The 26,777-nt window shown below is 43.0% G+C and overlaps 1 protein-coding gene across 3 annotated transcripts in view; it reads left to right on the plus strand.

Moving 5' to 3' along the window:
- The window catches only part of PTPRN2 (protein tyrosine phosphatase receptor type N2), a 1,142,627-nt gene that overhangs the window by 1,039,742 nt on the left and 76,108 nt on the right, over positions 1–26,777 (plus strand). For all 3 annotated transcript variants that reach the window (XM_084859285.1, XM_084859286.1, XM_084859287.1), the window contains one exon: positions 26,133–26,280. In XM_084859285.1, the coding sequence (XP_084715411.1) occupies positions 26,133–26,280 (148 nt within the window). The remainder of the gene's footprint in view (positions 1–26,132; positions 26,281–26,777) is intronic.

A 26,777-nucleotide genomic window follows, 5' to 3' on the forward strand; every position in this document is an offset into this window, starting at 1 on the left:
AGCCCCCAGCGGCTTCACATAGATGTTAAATAGCATCGGGGAGAGGATGGAACCCTGTGGCACCCCACAAGTGAGTGGCCACGGGTCCGAAACCTCCCTCCCAGTGCTACCCTCTGGTACCTGCCGGAGAGGAAGGACCAGAACCACCGCAATACTGTGTCTCCAATGCCCAACCCCTCCAGGCGGTCCAGGAGGATACCATGGTCAACGGTATCAAAAGCCGCTGAGAGGTTGAGGAGAACAAGGAAGGAGCATTCACCCCTATCCAGAGCCCTCCTTATATCATCTACCAAGGCGACCAAGGCTGTTTCTGTCCCATGCCCAAGCCTGAAGCCCGACTGAAATGGGTCTAGATAATCAGTTTCTTCCAAGTGTGCCTTCAACTGCACCGCCACCACCCGCTCAATCACCTTGCCCAAAAATGGCAGATTTGAGACTGGGCGAAAGTTGTTCAGAACTTGAGGATCCAAGGAGGGCTTCTTTAAGAGCGGTCGTATCACTGCCTTCTTGAGGGCTGATGGCATCACTCCCTCCTCAAGGGAGGCGTTCACCACCGCCCTGATCCCCTCACCCAGTCTCTCTCTGCAGCCCATAATGAGCCAAGATGGGCAAGGATCAAGTAAGCAGGTGGTCAGCCGTACAGACGAAAGCACCTTGTCCGCTTCATCAGGAGGAAGAAGCTGGAACCGATCCCACAAAACCGGTTTGCCACAGGCCGCCTCTTGCTCACTAACTGTATCCACAGCGTGCAGAGTAACATACCTAATCTGATCAATTTTCTCTGCAAAGTGCCTTGCCAAGGCCTCACAGGAGGCCTTAGAATGCTCCAGTGGTTTCGGAGCCACAGGACCGACCAGGCTCCGGACCACTTGGAACAGCCTCCTGGGACAGCACTCTGCAGACGCGATGGAGGCAGCATAATATTACTTTTTTGCTGCCTTCACCGCCATGTAATAGGCTGAACATACAGCTCTAGCCCGTGTCTGATCGTCTTTGGAGCGAGACTTCCGCCACCGGCGCTCTAGCCATCTCACCTCCTGTTTCAGAGCTCGTAACCGCGGATTGAACCATGGTGCAGTCCGAGCCCTGTTCAGGGGGAGAGGGCGTTTCGGAGCCACCTGATCTAATGCCCCAGTGATTGCAGCATTCGAGCCACCCACCAGGGTCTCGACCGAGTGGCCGTTGGTGTGCCCCAGAGAATCCCCAAGCGCGTTCAGGAATCCATTTGGATTCATAAGACACCTGGGGCGGACCATTTTAATGGGTCCTCCACCCCGTGGAGGGGTTGTGGAACCGAGAAGTCCAACGTCACCAGATAGTGATCTGACCATGACAAGGGGGTGGTGGATATACCCCCGACTTCCAGATCACTCCCCGCTTCTCCAGAAACAAACACAAGGTCTAGTGCATGACCGGCTACATGGGTGGGCCCAGTTAGAATATGGTGCAGCTCCCAGGAGGCCATGGTCTCCATGAAGTCCTGAGGTGCTCCTGTGAGGATGGCCTCCGAATGTACGTTGAAGTCCCCCAACACCAATAAGTTAGGGGACTGTACACACACATCAGAGACCACCTCAAGCACCTCGGCCAGGGAGTCAGTCGTGCAGCGGGGTGGACGGTACACGAGCAGAATCCCCAGACTCCCCTTCGGGCCCAACCTCCAGTACATGCACTCAGCAACCTTGGTCTCCTGGAGAGGGGGTCTGGTGAAGACCAAGGACTCTTGGTAGATAACAGCCACTCCCCCTCCCCGATCCCCAGCCCTCGGCTGCTGTGCATACGAAAATCCAGCTGGACACATGGCTGCAAGGGTTGGAGCAGCAGCCTCGGCCAGCCAGGTCTCCGTAATACATGCCAGGTCTGCACCCTCATCCGGGATCATGTCATGGATGAGGGAGGTTTTCTGGGTAACAGACCTGGCATTGCAGAGCAGCAAACAAAGGCCAGAAGATGGAGTCACCCCTCCCCCAACCATCCTTTGGCTCTGGACAGGCCCGGAGAAGGGGACAGATATTACACATCTCTCCCTTGTTCCCCTTACCTGGCATGGCCTGCCCCTAGCGCTCCGCCAGCACCTGCCGCCCAGCCTTGGTATGTTCTGGCCCCCAACACTCCCCCCACTGCCTCCATCAGGTGGACACATGCCCCCTCGCTCCCGCCTATCAGGCAGGCTACCCACCCCTAAAAACACAACAAAATCCCCCAGAAAAAAACAAAACAAACAAACAAAAACAATTAAAAATCCCCTTAAAAATAATGCCAGGCAGGAGTCCACAGGGAAGGCCTGGTGGTGGTGGTGGTGGCAACAGCAGGCCCAGCAGCAGCAGGCACGCCTCTTCCCCAGTGGTGGTGGCCTCTCCTGCAGGCCCTGGCTCTCCCAGGCCACCTCAGCCAGCCAGCTTCTGTAGCCCCTCCAGGGAGGGGCAGGTGGAGCAGCACAGCTGGCTCGGTACCTGGGGGCCTGGTCCTGCAGGGACTGGCAGTCCACCAGGCAGAAGTCTACAGGGAAGGCCTGGTGGTGGTGGTGGTGGTGGTGGTGGCGGCGGCGGTGGCGGCGGCGGCGGCAGCAGGCCCAGCAGCAGCAGCAGCAGCAGCTCTTCCGTGGTGGTGGCTTCTCCTGCAGGCCCTGGCTCTCCCAGGCCACCTCAGCCAGCCAGCTTATGTAGCCCCCCCAGGGAGGGGCAGGTGGAGCAGCACAGCTGGCTTGGTACCTGGGGGCCTGGTCCTGCAGGGACTGGCGGTCTGCTAGGCAGAAGTCTACATGAAAGCACTGGAAGACGTTGTCCAGAGTTTTGGCATTTGGTGCCACCAGTATGCTGATAACACCCAACTCTATCTCTCCTTTCTGTCTAAATCCAAGGAAACTGTTCTGGTTCTAAATTGGTATCTGATGTCGGTAATAGACTGGATGAGGTCTATCCATCCTCATACACATCCAGACAAGACAGAGATGGTTTTGGTCAGTCAAAAGGCAGATCAGAGAAGAGGTATTCAACCTGTGTTGGATGGAATTATAATCTCCAGAAGACTCAGGCTTGCATCTTGGGCGTATTCTTGGACTTGGCCCAGAACCTGGATGCTCAGGTTTTGTCAGTGGCTAGGAGTATGTTGCACAGCTAAGGCTAGTACATCAACTTGCACCTGTTCCTAGAGATGTCTGATCTGGCCAAACATGTCTTAGTTACATGCTATTTGGACTACTGTAACGTGCTCTACAAAGAGCTGCCTTCAAAAATTGTTCAGAAATTTCACCTGGTCCAGAATTCTGTGGCCAGACTGTTGACCACGGCCAGACTGTTGACCAGGGCCAGTTACAGGAAGTATGTGACTCTCTTGTTACAGCAGCTTCACTGACTACCAGTCTGGTTCCAGGCAGAATACAAAAAGATGGTTGTTGTTGTTCAGTCGTTAAGTTGTGTCTGACTCTTCGTGACCCCATGGACCATAGCATGCCAGGCCTTCCTGTCCTCCGCTCTCTCCCAGAGTGTGCTCAAGTTCATATTCATTGCAAACGTTCCCTTGAGATCTCTGCTTTTCTTGAAAAGATCTCTAGTCTTTCCCATTCTATTATTTTCCTCGATTTCTTTGCATTGTTCATTTAAGAAGGCTCTGCCATGACCTGTCCATCTTGGGTGGCCCTGCACGGCATAGCTTATGGCTTCACTGAGTTACGCAAGCCCTTCGCCACAACAAGGCAGTGATCCATGAAGGGGAAAGAGATGGTAATGACATATTAGGCATTGTACAGTTTGAGACCTGGCTACCTGAAAGACCACCTTCTCACATACAAGCCTGCCTGGTTCTTAAGATCTTCTGGAGAAGCCCTTCTTTCAAGTCGACCACTTTTAAAGGCCTGTTTGGTGGTGGCCTGAGAGAGGGCATTTTTGGTGACCACTCCCAGACTTTGGAACTCCTTCCCAAGCAAAGCTAGGTTCACTCCCTCTCTGCTGTCCTTCCAACAGCAGGCAAGGATAGCTGTATTCAAGAAAACCTTTGGCCTGTAAGTGGGTCTGTTGGGTTGGGTGCTGTTTTTTTTAAAAAAAAAATCTGTAATGGTTATATTTTTATTGTATTTTAGTGTATTGTTTTAATCCATTTTAATTGTGCCGGTAAGCTGCCTTGAGTGTCATTTTGTTGTAGAAAGGCAGGGTACAAGTCAAATCAATCAATTCTTGCTCTGTAATTATATCAGCAACTTATGAAGAATCTGTGCTGTCCATCTGCAACATTTCTGTGCCACTTGCTTTTTAAAAAATCTCTTATCTTTGTCAAAGCAACTCCCCATTAGTTTAAAGTTTCTTCATTTTAAAAAGAATCTGTTTGATAAAAGGCAAACTATAACACCAGATACTGAATCGAAGTACAGCAGGTTGGATTAATATTTACGCTGTGTTAACTGTAGTGACAGAAGTGGACTTCCCCACCCCTTGCTTCCCATGGCAGCCTTTCCAGCCCGCTGAAAATGCTACATAGAGAATCGGGAGACCCTGCTGAATGGGGTGAGCTGTGGCATGTGTGTGTGGGGATGGGGAATCTCCAGAAATCAAGTGGAAGGACCTTACACTAGCAGAGCCCTTCCTCTTCTGGAAGGCAGATTCTCATCTAATAGGATATCGACAGATAAATAGAGGGGGACATCTAGTGTTCATTAGATCTGCCAAACAGCAATAGTGGCATTGGAAACATCATGTTTCTGCACATTTCTGGTGTTTAAAGTTGGTTAGAAATATAGTGATGGTGTTTCATTATCCAGCATTCAGCTGGTGTCATTCAAACTTCAGTGAACTGGTGTGTGTGTTTGTGTGGAGCGGGGGTTAGTTTTCAAACAACATGTGTTATGCATTAGGTTGTGAGGGTTCAAAAGGGGGCTGCTGAAGTGATACAGCATCTTGGGAATGACAACTACAAGTGTGTGCGTGTGCACACGCGTGCGGCGAGGAGGATAGAGGGAGAGAATTAAACCAACTGAGTCTAAAATAATCAAATAGCAATAATTTAGGACAATTCTGTGTTGCTTTATCTTGTTTTTTTTGGTGAAAGAAAAAGGACAGACAAAATATATGCTCTTATTAGAAGACAGTAATAACAATTTTAAGGAGGTCAAAATTAAACGGGTTTATTTTCCTTCAATGCCAAGAAAAAACGTTAAGTGGAAACTTGAACAGATGGTGGTTTGCTCGATGGTAAATTCCAGTGTCTTTTTAAAGACTCACATTGCCCACATGTAGTAGCCAATGAGCCTTCTCCAGAATGGACATTTGAGTATTCTAGAACTCTCATATACAGAGCACAAGACTTTGTTTGCAATTCAGGCATTAGCATTCTGTCTCCATCTAGGTCTCTGAAATGCCTGTTTCAGAGTACACCCCTGTACTCCAGTGTGTCCAAGCTTTCAATTGCGCGCACACACGTGTATATCTATATCTATATCTATACACACACACATATACACATATATACCTCCTCCTATTGAATTGAATGGCATAGAGGCAAAGCTTTGGTTCCTCTCTCCAGGCAAGTAAGAACAGCATGGGAAGCAAGGTTTTCCCCAGCTCCTCATAGGTAGCAGTTGGTACACGTTATTCCCCCTGAGCTACAGGTTTAAGCAGGCTCTCCCTTAAGTGGCTCTCCCTCTGAAAACTGGGGTTTGCCCAGGAGTTTCTGTCTTTGGTTCCATTTTCCAGATCCTTGCACTATTCTATTCTGCCATGTTGCTTCTTTATGAAATCATCTTGGTTATCTTGTGTTTTACTATTCTTTCACATTACAGAGGGTTGCCCAATCACAAATTTAGCGCAGATCCAATCCTAGGCTGATCGTGTAAGACATGAAAGATATGTAGTAATTAAAGAAACAAGCCTTCCCTGACTGACCAGCCATGGTTTTATTGGCACAATTTGATTTTAAATACTTTAGTTCTGTATTTTGATATTTTTTTCTTCCTTTTATTGTTCACTGCTTGGGAATCTTATTAGATATAGAATAGTATATAAATTCTCTAAATAGATAAATCTGAAGGTACGGTATTATTTTCATAATGAAACACAAGTTGTATGAGGTTATATATGTGTGATCAGTTCTACTCTTCTGTGGCTCTTTTTGTCTTTGGAGGAGGGTCTCCTCCAAATTGGACATTGAAATATCAAGTCTTTCTCATCACAAATGAGACAATTAGAATCTGAATGATTTTACCTTCCTGTACATAATATAGAAAACTTTTTATTCAGATATGCTTGCTTTTTGTATTTAAGATCTTGGTGCATTTTTAAAAAATAAAGTTTTGATAGCTGCAGTGGGAGCCCTTGAAAATGTTATTTAGGCTGCAATGTTATGCACATGTATTGGCAATACGTCCCATTGAACAGGATTGCACTGTCAGTGAAGATGAAGACCCAAAAGAAAGAACCTGTACAATATAAATATGTTTAAAAAAATAGTATACCTTAATTAAACTCTCATTACATTTGGTGGGGGGTATTCAGTCATGATGCTTGAAATATCTAGTCATTTGAAGGGGAAAAACTCGCATCTATGCACGTGTTAATCAGAAATTGTATTTTAATGTGGATGTCTAGATACCCAGACAGAGAGATACCAGGAAATAAATTATTCTTTGCACTTATCTACCTGTCAGGGAAATGGACTTGTACCAATCTTTGCAAGTGGCAGCTTGGGCTTTTGACTTGGAGGCTCAGTAAGGTCAAAATTCACCTATGGTTTCCCAATTTCCATTCTTAATCGGTGAGGGCACATTGTGTTCTGTTGCGCTTTTTTCTTCAGTGTGCTCAGCAGTTCAGATTTATTTATTTTATTTATTTATTGAAGTTGTTCATATCCCACTCTTCAAACTAATTTCCCAAAATGCTTACATTACAATATATTATAACAAAACTAACATAGGATACAAAAGGGACCCTGCAACAAAAGCTTGCAGTGTGGAGTGTTTCTGTTTACTCGGTTCCATTCCCATTCTTCCCCCTCCCCATTTTCATATGTTTTTCTCCAATAGTCAGTCAGCATTCTGTGCCCACTGAGCATGCTGTGTCCTCATTGGACTGTTTTGTCTCACCCATTTCAGTTCAGAGGTGGGATATGCACATTTGTGTCCAATCACACCTAGATTAAAATCCTGGATTTCTCCATTGATTTCTATCTGTAGCTCACTAGAGATATTTAAAAATAGCTTGTCAATAGGAACACAGAAATGACCTAGCCAGACGATGGAATAGATCATTCTATACTTTTAATGTTACTTTTTTATCCCTTCCTCCTCTTTCCAGCCACCCAGTTCCATTCCACCCCCCTCCATCAGTTTTTCCAACTCAGTCAACATTCCATGGAGTCCTTATGGGGCTGGGTTTGGAGTGGGGTGGCTGGGGTTCCTCCTCCTAAGGTTCCCCCCCCCTAAGGTTTTTGTTTTAGTATCTGCAAGCCTTGGGGTTATCCCAAATTTGCTGATACCGCCCTCTTTTGCATGGATGGTGCTGTTTTGTCTATAGCTCTATGGCTTAAATTGGAAATGGAGGGAATGATTCTAACTTATAAAAATGTAATATTAGTAATCAAATTGATAAAAATACACAGCAGCATTGAAAACATATGAGTGATTAACACTGCTGTTTTACAGTGTATTGCTGGTTTTTAAGTGTTACACAAAACAGGAAAGGAGGGAGCTTTGTTAGACCTCCCTGTGAAGAGACTTCCCCAGCAGGGGCACCATCATAGAGAAGGCTCTGTATTGGTATCCACCAGTTGGATTTTTGCTAATGATGGGCCAGAGATCAAGACCTCTGATGCTGATCTTAAAGCCTAGGCAAATTCATATGGGTGTAGACAATCCTTAAGATAACCCAGTCCCAGGTTATTTAAAGATTTACGTATTATTACTAGCATTTTAAACTGAGATCAGGAGTAAATGGATAATTTACTCCTGAGCAATTGATGTAGAATAGGTGTGATGTGATCCAAACTCCATGCCCCTTCCATTGTATTGGCAGCTGCATTTTGTACCACTTGTAATTTCCGAACTGTTTTTAAGTCATCCCTATGTAGAAAGCATTGCGATAGTTTAGCCTAGATGTAACTAGTACATGGGTAACTGAGACCAGATCCACTTTCTTTAGGTAGGGCAGCAGATGGTAAAAAGCACTGCTAGCTACCAACACCACTTGATATAATAATGCCGGTTCCAGGAGACCCCGTAGGCTGCATATTTGATTCTTTGGGAGGACCCAGCCCCATCTAAAATAGGTTGCATACCTCCATCTAGAATTTCCCTCCCTAGGATCAGATGATGGGAATGAGTTGTTAAGTTGGCTGTCATCAGCTTAGTGGTGATACTTCAGCCCAGATCTCCAGATTACCTCTCCCAGTGGTTTTATGTTGATGTTGAAAAGCATGAAGACAAGATGAATCTCTATGGCACTCCATAAGTCAAAATCTTCCAGTGCTAGATAGCAAAATAGATGGTAGACCTGGGGCATAGGCTGGATATGATCTTGTGTACTTGGTTTTGCAATTAGGTGGAAATTAATTTTGCATGTATTCGTTAGCCTTTTATGTGCATGTGCCTGTCAGATGCCAAATTACAGTGCATGGCCATGTTGAATTTATTGTACTGTAGACAAAAATTGCAGGGGACTTTGTTGGTCCATTAGGAAAAGATCCAAAAACACCAGTAGTGCAATACCTATACAAAATTATGTGTGAAGCATATGTGCTGGAAGGGGCAGTAAGAGCAGAGGAACAGAAAGTTAGAACTGTAGGAGTGTTGCCCATGGGGAGTTATCTAAATTACATAATCCACAAGGTGTGCTACAGAAAAGGCAAAGGGAGATGGTGTCTCCCTTGTAAAATTCCTTGCCTCCTTATGCCTCATGCTGAATAAAAGACAAATGGGGCATAAATATTTAAAATAACTCTGAAGTAGAACGAAGTATCTTGGAATTTGGGCTGCAGCTAGTTTTGTCAGCAGACTGCTTTGAGAAAGGCTTTGGAGGGTGCCCCACACAAGTGGCCTGCCAGCATCCCATTGCTACAGTTGTTGTTCTCCATGCTTGTTTTTCAGCAGTACCTCTTCAGCTTGGGAGTGGGTAATTTGCATGCCTGCTGCCTTCCTTGGATATGGTTGTTGTTTCTCAGGCTCCCTCTCCAGGGTCATTTTCTACACTCACACTCACTGGTTGCTGATCACTATCCGAGAGTTTTGTGTTCATCTTTGGAAATAGGAAGTAGAGGGCAAAAATTAGTAGTAGTCTGGGAGGGTGAAAGGTCAAAGATAGCATATTTGTATATTTGGCCCATGCAGTATAAAACAGAATATTATAAATAATAGTATTATTTTTAAAAAAATGTATTTTCATTTTTTAAAGTATCTTTAAATGCTTTAAAATAAATCAGTGGAGCTTCTAAACAATCAGGTATTAACCCCCCCCCCCCCAAAAAAAAACATTCCTGTATTAGGATAGAAATTTAAAAACCATATACTGATATTAGTAGTAATATACACATTCAGTTCTGGTCTTATTGTCACCCAAATTTGCACGAAGAAAGAAAAACACAAAAAGGAGTTTGATAAAGGAAGGTAGCCTGGGTGAATAAACTCCCTTTCTTTACCATATTCTCCTTATTAACTCTGTAATAAATTATACATAACTATGGAAAGCTATGGAAATTGCATTTTGAGATGTATCATATCTGACTTCATTTCAGACTTCCATGCAATTTACTATTAATGAAATGGGGATAGATGCCCTAAATCTATAATTATTACTTACCATTTGAATGACAAGCAAAAAATTGTTATCAGCATAGTTCCAAATGAAAGAGGATTAATGGCTAATGTTGAAATTGTTAAACCTTTCTTATCAAACAAATAATTTTGACGAAAGCGTTTTCCGTGAAGAAGGTTTCTAGAACATTGCTTGCCATTGGAACAACCATCTCCCATGTTCAGCATGCATTTTTCTAGGTTTGACAGCAGGGTTCAAATTTGTTTTAAATGAATGAATATTTTATGGTGGCTGAAGCTGTTCATGTGTGCACTGTTGAAGAGCTCCTCGCTCGCTCTCTCTCTTTCTCTCTCTCTCTCTGTATTTGTATAAATAGCAGGAGAGCAACACAGTATTGTTTAGGATGAGATGGCTAGAATATGAACTTGAGCACACTCCAGGAGAGAGCGGAGGACAGGAAGGCCTGGCATGCTATGGTCCATGGGGTCACGAAGAGTCAGACACGACTTAACGACTGAACAACAACAACACAGTATCCAAACAGAGTAGATGTCTAGGATAAACGGGTGACCCCTACAGCACCCAATGTTTTAAGATCTGAGTTTTGTATTGGGGATTGTTAGCAAAGCACTATTTTAACATGATACTAATGGTGGGCTTGTTTAATGTTTGTGGGCCTAAAAGTGCAGATGAAGAACACGGGAAAATCTCCACTGTAAAATGTCTGAATAATTAGCATTATGCCCAGCAAGCGAGGCTTGTAATTGTAACAGGAATTTTAATTTGCCTGATTTATATAAAATATAAAGTGCCATTTCTAGTCAGGAATTTCAGTATGGTGTTGGGTTTGATATAGGTGTTGGGCTATGTTAGAGAATAAGAGAAACAAAACTAATTGGGATGGTAAAAAGTATATGCAAGACTCCAAACTATAGAGAACTCCTATATCCTGATCCTCAATGCATATCTTGTACTTCAAGTTTAAAATTGATTGAATCTACTTCTGAGAAGAGGAGAGATTGCAAATACAATTATTAGGCAAGCTTGGCAGTTTCAAAGTTGTAATTAATGTTTTTCAAGTGGTTATCCCTAAACAAGTATGTGAGAGAATATTTAAATAGATATATATCCTTATTCAGGCATTCCAAACCTGAATAGGGTAAACATGCGAGGGGGGGGGAGCACTCCAGCCCTTCCCCTCTCCTTCATTGTGTTTTGTGGCCCTCTACTCATGGAGGTCAACAGTCTGAAGCAGAGAACCTCCTCTATCTGTTGGGGTTCCACATGCGATTTGGAACGCTAAGGAGAGCCCTCATGGATAGAAGAGGCTCTTGCATGAAGCTTGCTGAATGACTTGTGACAAGTCATAAGAACTACATTTTACAGAGCCAGGCCACCGGTCCATCTAGCTCAGTATTGTATGTACTGGCTAGCAGTGGCTCTCCAGAGCTTCAGACAGGAGCCTTTCCCTCCCCTAACCACAAATGCTACGGATTGAACGTGGGAACAATTGCATGTAAAGCTTGTGTGCTCTTCCACTTAGCTATCACCCTTCCCTTTTCATTTAAGTTAGGGTTAATGAGTTCAGTTTGTGTCACGCACATGTGGCTTATGATTTGTCTATCATGCACACATTATACGTACTTATTTACACTCACACAATTTATCCGCATGAATAAGATAAGGCTTGTGTGTCAGCTGTGACCCTTCCTAAATAGAGACTGTCTACAGTTATCCATTCTCTGATAACCTCCAGGACTATGGCTATGGATTGTACATGGGGCTGCCTCTGAAGACTGCCTGGAAACTGCAGTGAGTTCAAACACAGTCACTGGGCTACTAACCGGGACTGGGCATTGGGAACACGTCTTGCCGGTGCTTAAAGGTCTCCCCTGACTTCCATTCCATTTCCAAGCACAATTCAAATGGCTGTTGCAGTTTAAACCTTTAAAGCCCTACACAGCATTGGGGCCTGGATACTTAAGGAAAAGTCTTCTCCCACATCACTTTGCCTGTACTCTGACATTTTCTTTAGAAGTGCTTCCCAGGTGCCCCTGCCATCATAGTTGAGACAGATAGCGGCTAGGGGAGAGGCCCATTTCGGACGTGGAGTCCTGCTTGTGAAACCCTCCCTAGGGAAGCTTATCTAGCAACTGTGCTAATGTTTTCTAGACATCGGGCAAAGACCTTTTTATTTCCCCCAACTTTCAACCTCTGAAAGATAATTTTTGCTATGATTATTTTTGGCCCTGCCTTTTCCTTTTGTCAGCTGTTCTATTGGTTTATTGCTTTTGTTGTGTGTAAATGACCTGTTGTAAAGCGTCTGGAAATTTTTGATTGAAGAAGGGCATAAAATGCTTTGAATAAATAAAACAAATAAATGAAATAAAAGTATATTCCAATTTAAAGGGGAAATTTCAGCACAGATTATGGTTACCTTACAGGGTTGCAACTTTGATGCTTTTCATCAAAATACATTGTATCCTGACCTTTCTCCAGGGAGCTTAGAGCAATGTTCATTTGGATCTGAGGCGGTCTCCTGTCTAAACACTTGTTAAGTGCAGATATGCTTAATTTTACAGATGGCATTATACCTTGCATCTTCAAACCAGTTTGTGGACTGTCTTATATGGAGTCAGGCCATTTGTCCACCTAGCCCAGTATTGTCAACACAGACTGGCAGAAGCTGTCCAGGGTTTCAGGCAAGAGTTTTTCCTGCCTAAACTGTAGATGCCAGGATCAAACCAAGGAGTATGCCCCTCCCAATGGACGTTTTCTCATAGAATAAGGGTGGGCAACTTGTGGCCCACATGTTCTGTTCTACAGCTCCCATTATCCTTTACCATTGGCTATGCTGGCTAGGGCTGATGGGAGTTGTAGGCTAAAGCATCTGGAGAGTCACATGTTACCCACCCTCGACACAGAGCAAATTAAAATGATTAAATTTGTTGCCACAAGAGGTAGGAATGGCCACCAACTTAAAGAGCTTTAAAGGGGGATTAGACAAATTATAAGGCTGTCAATGGCTAGAAGTCATGATGGCTATATACTACCTCCAGGATCAGAGGCAGCATGCCTCTGAATATCAGATCCTGGGGAACAGAAAGAGAGGGCTATCGCCCTCATGCTGCTTCTGGACTTCCTATAGGTATCCGTCAGTTGGTTTTATTGCATATGACAAGATGTTCTTAGGATTTTATCAGAAAAGGGACAATCACACAAAAATTAAACAAGCCAATCAAATCAATTCATTCTATAGGTTGCTGGTTGGCCGCTCTGGGAGAAAAGGATGGTGATCTAGAGAGACCTTTGGTTTGATCCAGCAGGGCTGATCTTACATTCTTATGATCCCAAGATAACATCTTTATTGCTTTTTTAGCATCTTGGAAGAAGAGCAGGACTTAAGGGTACTAAAAAACAACAACCCCAGAGTAACAAAAATATTATTTTGGGCTCATAACGTAAGACCAGTCCTACTGGATCAAACCTATCTATTCCAGCATCCTCTCCTCTGACCCCTTGCCCCACAGACACAGTTATTTTTTTACTTAAGCTTTAGTAGTAAAGAGTGACTTGCCTGAGATTATCCAGTGAGCTTCTTGGGTAACTGGTTTCTCAACCTTATCCTAACACTGCAACTGCTATAGCACTTTGATTCTCTTACCACATATGTTAGTGTTCGTTTGCCATTGTTTCCCTATTAGTGGAGTGTGTTATTTTCAAAGCAATTGAACACTCTAGTCCCATGACCCTTTGAACTCATGTGTATTTTATCAGCCAATGCATACTTTCAGCTCTAGTTTTTCAAACAGTTGTGGAATGCCAAACCCTGATCCTCATATTCCTGGCATTCACAAGAAGGACCTGCTGTGCCTACGGCATTGCAGCTGAAAGCTGGTATTGGCTGCCCAAAAAATCATTTCTGCCATAAGTTCAAAGGGTTATGTGAATATGCCCAAATTCTACAGTAGTGCAGAATGGAAAATAAAATCAAATGCCCAGTCTGACTGAATATGCCAAATTATATGGAATAATAATATATAGCTGTTACAATATAGATGAAAATAGCCTGTTGGGAAGAAAGAGCATGGGTTGTGCATCTGCAGAGATGACCACTTGAATGTCTGTTACAGGTAAGTAACCTATCTTCCAGCTGATCTCTGTGCAGTCAGACATATGGGAGAATCACAATCATGACCTACTTGAAGATGGATGTGCGCACTGTGCAGATCATGTGAAGACGTTTCCAAAACTCTGTTCTGCACAGGTGTAGATCCCATATGCACAGAGACCATGACGAAGAACAAAATCTCTTTAACGCTGCTGTAAGTTGCCATTATAGACAAATCTAAGATGATCTAAGCAAAATAGATTTGGGTCTGGATTTAGGCTGAGAACTTTTTAGCCACCCCTTGTAGAAACCTTTACTAACTGTTGGTTCATATTTTGATAACTTCGTGGCCTGTGGACATGTTCCGGCATCTTTCTATGCTGCTCCTGCAGTAATGTGTGTATTTTGTGCATGGGACCAGTTACACAGTCCTTCCCATCTGAATGTTTGCAGTGGGAGGGGAGTATACTGTTGTGGTGGGATGAACATACTGTCCAAACATGGTTGTCCATATCCTAGTAATGTTTAGATTAGATTACTATAGTATGTTGTATGTGGGGCTGTCTTTGAAGATTACTCAGACATTTCAGTCCTACAGCTGGTCTGGTACTGGCTATAGGGAACACCTTTTCCTAGTGCTGAAATAATTTCACTGTTTCAACCATCTAAAGCCCTTTGCCGTTTGAGACCAGGGTACCTGATGGAACACTTAGTCCCATAGGAACCTGTCCAGTTATCTTTGGTCCTTTTCTGGTGCCCTCACTTTCAGGTGAGTGGCAACCAAAGACGGCTGGCTTTGTGGTGACATCCTGATTATTGAATACCCCCTCCCAGAGAGTTCCAACTAGCACCCTCATTCTTAAGTTTCAAACCTCTTTATTTGCCAGATCCTTTCCATGAATGATCTGTTTTTCGCTCATGCCTGCTCTTCTTAGGTGTATTATCTGCTGAGATAATGTTGATTTTGATTTTTGATGCTGTTTTGTTTTGTTTTGTTGTTTCATTATTATACACTGTTCATTGCATGCCACTTTGAAAGCTGTATAGCTAAAAAGTAGTCTCTAAATTTTAGAAATAAGTAAATGGTCCTATACGTCTGGTTCTACAATACATACATTACAGAGTGGCCAAGGAAGAAGCAGCTGCTCTGATTTGGACTTGGGGTGAATAGCAACTGTTGGTATTTTTTAATGTATTTTAAAAATTCAATTATAGCAAGTGGTAGTTCTTTACAAATAAAATAACTGACCTTAAAAGAAAATCTGAACTGAATGCAAAAAACCTGTTAAAGTCTACACTTATTACCTCTCAAAAATGCATAATGACCATCTGTTAAAACACTTGAGTGGAAACTATTACAAATGGAATTTAAGGTAGCTTTTCTATACAAGAGAGAGAACCACTGGGGGAAGACCTAACTTTTGAAGTTAAGCATTACAAATGATACCCACAGTGTAATCCTGTACAGGTCTACTAAGAAGTAAGCCCCAGTGGGACATTTCCAGGTAAGTGTGTGTAGGACTGCAGCCTAAATAATGCATTGTAATTATGACTGTAGGATTCCTACTAGACCCAGGGCTTAACAAGTGATTACAGGTGGTAGGATCCAGGAGAAGCCACCCTGTATCTCACTAGGATGATCTGGTGAGCTCAAATGCGTGAGCTTGTGCTATTTCAAGTACCTGAGTTCTTTAGTGTGTTCATTTCTTTAATTATGATTGGTTGACACAATCATCCAAACAGCAGGGATACTAACCATATTCCAACAGCAATTCAGGTAAAATCAATGTGTGCATGGGGAGGATAACACGTGCTGGCCCAATGTCTGACACATACGCACCCATACATAGGGTTTGTACATGTAGAAGTTGGGTGAGAGGTATCAGCAGACACACTCCTGCTCCCCCACTCTCTGATCTGCACTGTTTCTGAAATATTTATTTATTATTTTATTTCTGAAATATCTTAATATGCATATTTCTTCAGTATGCATATTTCTTCTGCAGTAAAACCCACTTGGACTTCCTTCCAAATCAACATGTCTATGATTGTAGCCTTAGGACAGTATCGAAGTCTGCCAGCGGGATCCACTGCTAGCGCAATGGAGAGCTAGCAGTTCCAAAAGCAATCCAAAACAAGTGGAAATGCTCATTTCTAGAATAGGGCAGGTCAGTGAAGCTTGCAGAAGAAAGCTCATCTGACTGTCTTAATCAGGAAACAAGCATTTCTGCTTGTTTCCAGGGTTGCACTTTCAACCACTAGCTTTCTGTGGTGTGAGCTGTGGATCTCGCTGGTGCAACGGAACGAGCAGGAGCACAGCGGCAGTATTGGATACTACCCTTAGACTTCAGGTAAGTGATAATGCTTAGTATTCCTGCTGTACACAGAAATCTCTCTTGACTTCTAAGTGACAGAATTTTGTTGTGCAAAGCAGCATATGGGCTACATGACTAAAGGTTTTAGATTATGCTTTTAGGTTGTACAAAGAATCTGTCATTGCAATTGTTATAGCAGCCAGTTAGTGTGGATGCCTGTTCAGGAAATATCTGAATTTCAAAATGTGCAACTTGATTTAAATCAATCCATCCTGATTGGGTTCTGATCTTTAACTATGAAGTTCCTGTGTAAACAGAACACGAGAATTATTTTGAATGATACTACTCCGTCCTTCAGCAATAATCTTTTTGCAATGTGGTTCCATTATCATTGGTTACCACTGATTACCCAAGGATCCTGTGCAACTCGTTTTTGTTTTTATTATTTTGTTGGTACCATGATCAATAAGCAAGAAAAAATGCCGCCTTTTCGTTCCAAGTTGTAATTTTTTGTACTTTTTAATTTTAAGTTGGATGGAGTGTAAAAGCAGGAAAAGTAATTGTATTACCCCTTTTGACCATTGTCCCTTCTCTTTTGCTGAAAATTTATTTCAGGCAAAGTAATTGCAGGAATGAAATTTAGTTGCATAATTTGGATTATTTTAACGTCTAAGAGACACCAGGCATAATAAATTAGGGACTCTCTTGTGAAAATCTCAGTCAAGTTCCTGGTGGATTGTGCCCACCAATAATAGCTATTAATCTCTAAATCAGGATTATAAATAGCTTACCTACTTAACCATATCTACATAATGTAAGTGCTTCTACAGTTTTTCATTAGTTTTGCAGTTGCTTTCTCTTGCTTCCTTAAAAAAAAGGAGTCTACCTGATGCCATCCCTTTGAACTGCTAACAATGGTTAGAATAAAATGTAATTTCCAGGTGTTTCAAAGCTGCTGGTGAAGAGAACAAAACAAAGCCCTGCATTAGTCCCCACTAGGCTGTATCCAGCTATTTCATTTGGATTTCACTGAGCACCTTTTGGCAGCTGGGAACTGTAAGAAAGGAGATTAGCAAGTGTTTGTCTGACACACAGTGATCCCAGCACCTGCTGATTGGATTGAAATAATCCTTTTACACGGCGCAAAACTCCATTATCGGAACATTGCAAAAAGTGGAGCCAGCAATAGTCACTGCATCATGAGTATATTAATTTGGGTAAATAGAACACAGGTTGCCATTTAGCGTAAATATTTCATTGTGTCACTTAGTCTGGAAGGTACTCTAGATTTGTCTTTAGTACAAAAATGTGATTTCCCTAGAGAAGTTGGAGACTCTGCTTTTTTAAACAAAGGGCTATGTAGCAATATGGTGCTTCATAAATATAATTCTGGTTCAATAGTCTTTGCATCTGTGAATAGCTTCAATTAATATATGATGTGTTTTTATTTGCTCAGTAGTGCCACATCTGAAAATTCAGTTATTAACTAAATCACACAGTCCAAGCTAACTCCTTATTTGAAAGTGAATGAGTAATTGGAAAAGAGAGTTACCCTTTCTTCTCTTTGTGTGTATTGAGGGCTTTAAACTGGCTGGGTAGAAATTGTGTTTCTTTGCCTTCTGCAAATAGTGTTTTAATAAGGCTTAATGGATTTTCAGGATAACCTTTCATTGTCATTATTAATGCTCCTACAACTATGGTCTAACATGGTTTGTGGCACCCTGATGTAGAGATTGGCATGCACCATTGTGGTCATATATTGGTCGGCCCAGCAAGTTTTGAGCCTTAAACATGGTCAGATATAATGCACTGAAAGATATGGTATAGCCATTATCTCTCCAGACAGTGAGGAGGAAAATCAGCAGTCAGTATTTCTGGTGCTTTTTAGAGATTAATTAAAACAATGTGCTGTCATACATAACATTTTCCTCTGTGACCTCCCTGCAAACAGATTTTAATGCTTTTAATGTATTCTGTAAAAGGGTCAGAAGATCTTGCAGGGAAGGCACAAATTGTGGAAAGCGGGAGGGGGTTTTCTGTTTGTATGAAATGCATACATTATATGTTGAAAGGCAACTGACACTTTATGACAAAAGTGTTAATTTACTGAATTTGCCTCTGGGGGATGTTCATCTGCGAGATGCAGAAGATGAGCTAATGGGTCTCAATTTTAATTCTGTTTAATAGATCTTTCTCCAACCTAGCTCTTGCTCTGAGACGCATCAGACCCAATAAACATTGCCACCCCCTCCCATCTTTAAAAAGACAGACACATTGCTTAGTAGCATTGAGAGATGGGAAGTTAAATTTTGCATCATTGGAAGAACATAGCATGTAAGAAGCAGATTTATCTTAGCAACTGTTCCAACCTCTGGACAGCACTATTTCAGCGTAATATGATGTCAGCAACATCAGCACCCAAGGTCATCTATGTCAGTTTTGGAGGGCGTAGATCTTTCCAAGTAAGTCCAACAACTTACAGTCATATGAGCTACTGGGCTCACTTGCAAAATCCCTTTTCAGTAAAGGGAAAATATGGAATCATTATAATTTGTATAATTTAGCTGCAATCCCTGTGTATACTTTTCCAACCAGGACCACTAGTTAATGTCAGAGTGGGCCAGTTTCTTTCATGGAGATGCATACAAATGTTTGTTTATAATGTGTCATGATGCACATAGCTTCTTCACATGTCACTTTCCAGAAGAGGAGATGTGGATTTGGGCTCTCCTTCGATTTTTGTGTGTACGTTGGAAATGCTGGAGAAAGAAGCAGTTTGTCTTCTTCCAGTGGCCTCTACAGATGGATGGAATTTGTGGACTTGCAGGAGAAGGGCCTCCATTCTCAGCAGGAGCTGCCCTTATCTTTGTTTAAAGCTGCAGTACATCACTGGACCTGGCAGCACTCTCCTTTGCTTATTAGTCAAGCAGCTGTATCTCAATTAATTGATGCACTACAGCTCTAAACAAAGCTAGAGCTATTGCTGCACAAGCCAAGGGTAGGATTTCTTCTTCCTGTTCCTTTTTGGGAGTGCAAAAGTAAGCTGTCCTTCCCAAAGTCTCCATCGTCCTTCTCCTATCATGACTGATGGTAAGGGAAGTCTGCTGCTACCTTTCTCCAAAACTGACTCATTCTGGCAAACCTGTGAGTGCAATGATAACCATCACAAATGGTTTTAAAAACATTGCCCTGAGCCATGATTAACTGGACTTGCCAATCTTGGAATAGGGTTTCGCCAGCTTCAAATGTCCGCCATTGTCTGTCTGGGTGGCCAGACCTGCCAGGTGGTTTCCCTGCTTGGCAAAAGTTCTAGGAAGATGCTGGGCATCAGGCCCTTTCTAAAGCTGGCACCACGTGCAAATTTTATAAAAACAAAAACAGCAATTAAGAATTAAAGGCTGTGCTCTTGTCAGTGGCCCAGTACTCTCTCAAACTTGCTTTCTGATGGTAAAGCTATTATTAATGTATTTGATGCTAATGTCTTCCCCATGGCAGCCCTTCCAGCTACACAGAGGAATGGGGGACCTCACTGAATGGGGTGAGCTGTAGTGCAGGGTGGGACAGGTGATTGCCAGAGGCACCTTCAGCGAGTCAAGCCCTTCTGTCCATGGAATGCAGATTTTGGATCCAACCCAATGAATGAATTTCTAATGCATCCTTACCATATTTGGGATAGAGGTGATCTGGTTGTCTGAATGACAGCTGCAAACTCAAGGGAGTTCTGAGGTCTGCACAACAAGTATGCAAAACCAGCTTTGGAGACCAAAAGTATGTAGTGCCTTAGTTAATTTACATGTGGTAAAACAGCAAATTTTGTATCATTTTTTCTAGTGAGATGTCAGTTACAAGAAAGGTTGGGCGAAGTAAATTCTTTGTCTTTGGAGGATGTTACCTTATAGTAATAGCCCAGGCCTAAGAAATTCTGGAAATAAAATTCCAGGTTCCATGGTTGCAAAACCAAATTTTGTGTCTGAGAATACTTGTGCAGTTGGGGGGAAGTTATTTAAATGCCTCACAAAAAGTGAATGATGTTTTTTTGCTGGGGGTGGGGTATGCTGAATTTAGACGTTTGTGTCCATACTTTATCTTGTGGTTGATTGTAGGATTTATGGTAAAATGATGAAGGAAATGAGTAGGTCTGTTAGTCCAGTGTGCCATTTGCATTTAATTAGCTTAAAATGTGTTGTGCCATCTTCCAGACAAAGCCTTCACACACCCCACCCTACCACTAGCATACCAGTCCAGATCATGCCCCTCTGCTCGCTCTTGAATAGGAAAAAAGAACTGACATAGCTGCATGTTTCATGTTAAAAATAACATGTAGTTTGACTGGGAGACCTTAGGCCAGTCACCATCTCTCAGCCTTGCCTTCCCATTAGGCCTGTTGTGAGGGTCAAGGTGGGAAGCTCTACGTATGCCACCCTCCTTGGAGGGCAGGTGGCATAACAATGTCATAAATACAATGCCAGGTAGATTTAATTTCGGCAAGACACCGTACGGTGGTAAAACTTAAAAACGGCTGGCCCTTTGCCTCCACCAATATTTGTAGGAAATATTATGCTCCGTCGAATATACTGGATTCAAGAGTTAGATTAATACCCACACTTTTAATAATTCCCAGAAGCAAACTAGGACAAACAGACACAAACTGGTGTAACATGCTCCGTGCAAGTAGGCTGCTACATTCTCTACCAGCTGTAACTTCTGTACAGTTTTCACAGGTAGCACCATGTAAAGTGAGTTACAACTCATTGAGGGGAACAAACAGCATGGGGAACAGCCTTATACCAAGTCTAAAGATCGGTTCATCTAGCTCAGTATTGTCTACATTGACTGGCAGCACCTGTCCAATATCTCAGACAGGGGTCATTCCCAACCCTACCTGCAGATGCCTGGGATTGAACCTGGGACCTTTAATCCCAGGTTCAGCTGCTGTTTAGGAGCTCACCTGAGAGTATCTACTGTCTTGTCCATCCCCCTCCCCTTAAAAAATGTCAAATATATGCAGGGTGAAAAGTTCCACACTGCATGGAGTCCACAGCGTTCATTTACTTAAGGTCCAATGACAGAATCTCCAAATGCAAAGTGACATTTGAGCAAAGGTTGCCTCTTAGGCAAGACTTTAGGAACAGGTTGCAAGCCTGTGCTATTCAATGATTTAGCATTAATTATGCGTCTGTTCCTACAACACTTTATTCTTCGGTTGACACCAAAAAAGCACTTCTCTGCCTTGAATGTGTGAGGCTGAATTACAGCATATTTAAGGACATACTTGAGTACCAAGGACAGCTCAGTGTTTCGCTATCTCCTGTGTAAGCTTGCTTTTAGACATCTTCCTTGGCAATGGTAGTAGTGCCTGAGCTGGAAGTGTAAGAAGTACCTCAGAGAAGGAGGTAATCATAAGGGGGGGGGGGGGAAGCACTACCTTAGCTGGTTCTGCAGAACAGTTGCTATGGCTCGTGTTCTGATTCTATGTAGACCATTTGGAGTTGAAGCGTGCGGACTGGTGTAGCTTGCATGTAATTTGCATATGTCAGGCATGCTGATTCAGTGCCTGACGCGTGCAAATCCTTTTGTCTTTGAAGCACTTTGAGGATATTCATCTGAGGGCAAGAAGCATGGCTCTAAGCCCCATTTGTTTCCTGCATTATGCTTTGTACAGGGATGCAGAACCCCACGCCAAGGGCCCAAATTCAGCCTGCTTGGAGTCCCAGGCTGACCCTCCAGGGTTCCCCAGAAGATCAGACCCATTTCTCCTGACCACAAATTGGTGGTTTCCTGGCTTTTCTGCAGTTTTTCCTCATTCTGAAAGGTTGAAATACCTCTCCTAAGGCTTAGCTCCTGGCAGTTAGAGCCTTAAGCTAAAATATGTTGCTATTTTTGGCCCCAGCCATTTTGCCTTTGGCCCAGCCCACCACTGGAATGCCCCCCCCCCCCAGAGCTTCCCTGAAACTGAATTCGTCCCTCAGGCTGAAAGAGGTTCACCATCCCTGCTTGTAGTAGCAGTGTAAATGCGGTTTAGCAACAAATGGGGGTAGATTAAACTGTGATAACAGGGGTACAGATTCACTATATCTCAGCATCAACAAAATGGAAATAAAGGCTGACAAAGTTCTCCCAAAGCCAGATGTCATAATGGGAAGTGAAACTGGATTTGCTGCTAGACCTCCATAGAACAGCATGGGTTACAATTGTTTGACCCAACATAGGAATGAGCGGTAACCTAAAAGTAGATATTCTGGGAAAGCGCTCCAGCCTCAGATCCAGGAATCTGAGGTCACCTCCCCCTAGCAACCGACGCAGTGAGAACCGCACCGGCTGCCTCTCCGAGGTCACAAACACAAGCTCGGAGAGGAGAGAATAGGGACAGGGCGGGGAGCGGAGGGGACTGGGGAGGCCACCTTACACCATATCCAGAAGCTACCCCAGCCTCTTTCCCTCACCCTCTTTCCCTCACCCTCCCTCATGCTTGAGCTAGATGGGCAAAAATGCCCACCCAGCTAAACTGCAGAGCAGGGGGAGCATGGAGGCAAAGATCCCCTCTGCCACTCCTCCTGCTCTGCGTAGGATTGCTCCCTAAAACTGTGACGCAGTTGGCCGAGCAACCATAGGAAACCCCACAACAGGGTAAGCTAATGGTCTGTATTCACACTGCCAAGGGCTGTAGCTGCACATAAGCCTGATTCTCACAGTGAAATGATTTCTTATAAATAAAAGAAATATAAATAAAGGGTTATAGCCCATGTTACTCTTAACTAGAGTAGACCCATTGAAATGAATGGGATTTAAGTCATGAAAAATAAGTAAATGTGGTGGGCTCAGTGATATTTTATATGCAGAGGGTCTTGGGTTCAATTTCTGGCATCTCCAGGTAGGACTGGGGGAAAAATCCTGTCTGAAAGCCTGGAGAGCTGCTGCCAGTCAATGTAGACAGTACTGGGCTAGATGGACCAGTTGTCTGGTTTGCTAGTAGGCAGCTTTCTGTGGCAGCTTGTGTTCCTAAGTAGCTGGTTTACATGTGTGAGCTACCGTTAGAGTTTCCATATTCAATATGGAAGAGGGTTCCTTTGTCTCTGCAGTCGTTGCACAGAAAGGAGAATTTTCAGCAGGTGGGGCTTTTATTACCACGGCAGTACTAAGCTGTATTTGTCGACTTTTTTCAGTTCAACTACTGAAAGCACAGAGGCTCAATTAGATACCAAAGCCTGTCAAACAACCTTCATAGCTACCTTGAACCAATGTAGCTATTTCAAAGGCAGATCCAGGTGTTCCCACAAACCTTCATTTATAGCAATACAGGATTCTGTACAGATGCAGAAGGCTTACTGGGCCAACAAAAGTAGATGCTGTGTAAACTTTGAAGATATTGTGTAACTTTTTGTTTTCATAAAGGATTGTTACATAATCTCTGAAAACCTTTTATTAAGGGTGTCTTCTCTTATGTGCGCCAAATGTCTTTTATTCTATTGAAATAATTCTTTCGCATCAAAATAATAGTGTACCATGGCAGCCTAGAAACAACAAGAACATACCTACCACTGCAGTATTCAAGTACCAGCCTTTTTCCTGCCTCAATCAAAACAAATAATCCAAAATATCTCAATGGCATTAAATGTGTGTTTCTATTACACTTTTCCTGCTTTTGCAAATGCCTCTGTTTTTATTTCGACTGCCCTTGGCAGATATGTTTTCCATAAACAGGCTCAGAAATGTGCATAAGTGTTTTATAGAGAATTTGACAGCATTTTCATACCAACAAACGCGTTTTGATTTGCAAGGAATATCAGCTTGAATTTGTTCTTTGTATAAGTAGAAGGATGAGATCACAATGTTACTAACCTGATGGAAAGCAAAAGCAAAATGTAATGATTTTAAGAGCCTTCCTATTTCTGATAGAGAGGGAATAACATAGGGAATGGAGGTTGCAATCTTAGGCATGTTGGTTTGAACTCAGTAGAACTTTTGTGTAAATGTGTAGTCAACAAAAGCATAAGAATTGCTATGTTGGGTCAAACCAATCGTCTGTGGGCAGTGAGCCACCAGATATCTTAGCAAAGGTCTCAGGGCACAATGACATCTCCTATTCTTAATACACAGAAACTGATAATTGGAGCCAAAGCTTGACTATCTTGGAAACCCCCTATGGCCACCACAGCAGTTGCTGCACTTAGTTTAATGGGTTCATTATGCACAATGCGTAGTACCTATATTCTGCTGCTTACCAGATTTGGGGTGAGATCCTATGCTTGTCTAGACCAAAAAAAAGGCCCACAACTCCCAGCATTACCCAGCCAGCCATTTTTTCTGTCTTTTGCTTGTTTTATTCCTACTGCCTTGCCAAATTCTACTATGTGAACTTTGTATCCACCTAACTCTGAACTACACAGAGGTTGGAAAGGGAGAAGGGATATTTCCCTCATGTCTGCTATAATGTCTGAAGTAGAGCTTTACCGATCTTGCCCCAGATGAACCCTGGAATTCTCACCACAGAGCTGAAAAGTGGATTACTCTGATTAATATTTGAGTTGCATGCACAGACTAGGAGCCTAAAAGTTACTTTAGATGTGCCCAAGGGTTGGGGGATTTCTGACACTTTTCTTCCTCTCCCCACCCTGTTCCAACTCAGCATTATCACAAGCTGCTTTTGAAGTCCCCCTCCGGTTCAAAAATGGTTTGCTGTGTAGGCTGCTTTGAGAAACTCAAGCCCAAGAAGCCCCTGGGTATACAGCAGTCCTTAAGCAGTTTTTTGGACCCAGGCCATACTATCTTAGTCCTCCTTAGTTCATGGGTCCCAACTTGGCACCTGCAGGCACCTCCAGTGGTGCTCGTGAAGGGGTCCCCAATGTGGCACCCATTAAAAAAAAGAAAAGAAAAGGTAAAGGCGTCCCCAACCAGTCGTGTCCGACTCTAGGGTGTGGTGCTCATCTCCATTTCTAAGCCAAAGAGCCAGCGCTGTCCGAAGATGCTTCCGTGGTCATGTGGCTGGCATGACTGAACACCGAGGTGCACGGAGCGCTGTTACCTTTCCCGCTGAAGCGGTACCTATTTATCTACTTGCAATTTCTTGCTTTCGAACTGCTAGGTTGGCAGAAGCTGGGACTGAAGACGGGAGCTCACTCCGTCATGCGGCACTCGGGTCTCGAACTGCTGTCCTGCTGACCTTCCGGTCTGCAGTTCAGCGTCTTAACCACTAAGCCACCACGGCACCCGTGGGCACCCACAAAACTTTATTCCCCCCCCCATTTTTTAAATATACGTATATGGATTTGTATATGTCCATAGCAATGAATACATAGGAAGTACACACAACTTTCTAGGAATGATACATCGGCTTCACAAAAGCAGACCAAATATCCAAATAAGTATCCATTGGAAGGTGACATCTGTATGCCACCCATTCAAATATTGAAAGCATTGTAAGATACTCAGTCCATTGCATTATAGGAGATGAGTGTTTATTCTTCCAATGTTCTTATATCCGTCTTTTAGCTGTCAAAAGGGTGTGGAGAATCCATTTATGCTGATTATCAGTTAATTTCTATGAAAGAGGTAAATAATTTAAAAGAGTGTGTACATCAGTGAATACTAAAGATTGTTCCAGCACAAAATTTTCTGTGTAATAACCTCCTCCCCAAAAGAAACAACTACTGGACATTGCCAAAACACGCGTTTAAAAGAAATATTCGTTGTACTGCAATTGGACAGTCCTTTATTAAAGAGATGTTGTGGTGTCCAGTACACACAAAACAAAAGTTTTTGTTGAATAAGACACAGCCTACGATCCATAGACATGACAGGTAGACGCCAAAGCAGCGACCCACTGATTAGGCATTTGCAGTGGTGCCCGCAGCAGTTTCCCAAATGTGCCCACAAAAAGGTTGGGAACCTCTGCCTTAGTTCATTCACATTTAATTGGAATAGTGCAGTGCTGAGAGTATGAAGAACACTATTTCTGATTAAACCTTCTCATTCCAGTCCTATATGGAAGATCACTTGAAGAACAAGAATCGTCTAGAGAAAGAGTGGGAAGCACTTTGTGCTTATCAAGCTGAGCCCAGTGCAACTGCCATTGCCCATAAGGAAGAAAATGCCCAGAAGAACCGCTCTGAAGATGTAGTAGCATGTATGTATCATTTAAACTCTGTGGGTTACTTATTTTTTTCACTTTACTTGCTGCTGCAAAGTACTTTGTAATCAATACCAGACAGGCAAAGAAGTGTGTTTAGTCACTCTGTATGAGAAAATCCTACTGGTAAATATTGCCTTAACCTATTTTCTTATCTTGCCACATACTTCAGACTTCGTATAATGGTTGCTGCTTGCAAAATATGTGGCTGGTTTGCACTACTTCCCAATATAACAGTTAGCACTGTTTTTGTATAGGCTTGTGTAAAGGCATTCAGTTCATCAGGACATTTGTAGTTTTTGCACATGGTAAGAAATGCTAGTCATTTGTTGAAAAGAACTTTGGCTTAGCTTTTGGACACAATTCCATTTATCCAGAAAGTATATAATATTATCAGCTTGTAATTAGAACTGCTTGAGCTATTCATCCGATTTTCAGCTATAGTGACTGAGCACCTGTTGGCTTCAGTAGATAAGCTTTCAAAGCGGATGTTC

This window comes from Heloderma suspectum, chromosome 5 (genome assembly GCF_057233095.1).
Source record: "Heloderma suspectum isolate Gila_16-S chromosome 5, 16-S_ref, whole genome shotgun sequence".
In the NCBI taxonomy this organism is placed as follows: domain Eukaryota; kingdom Metazoa; phylum Chordata; class Lepidosauria; order Squamata; family Helodermatidae; genus Heloderma; species Heloderma suspectum.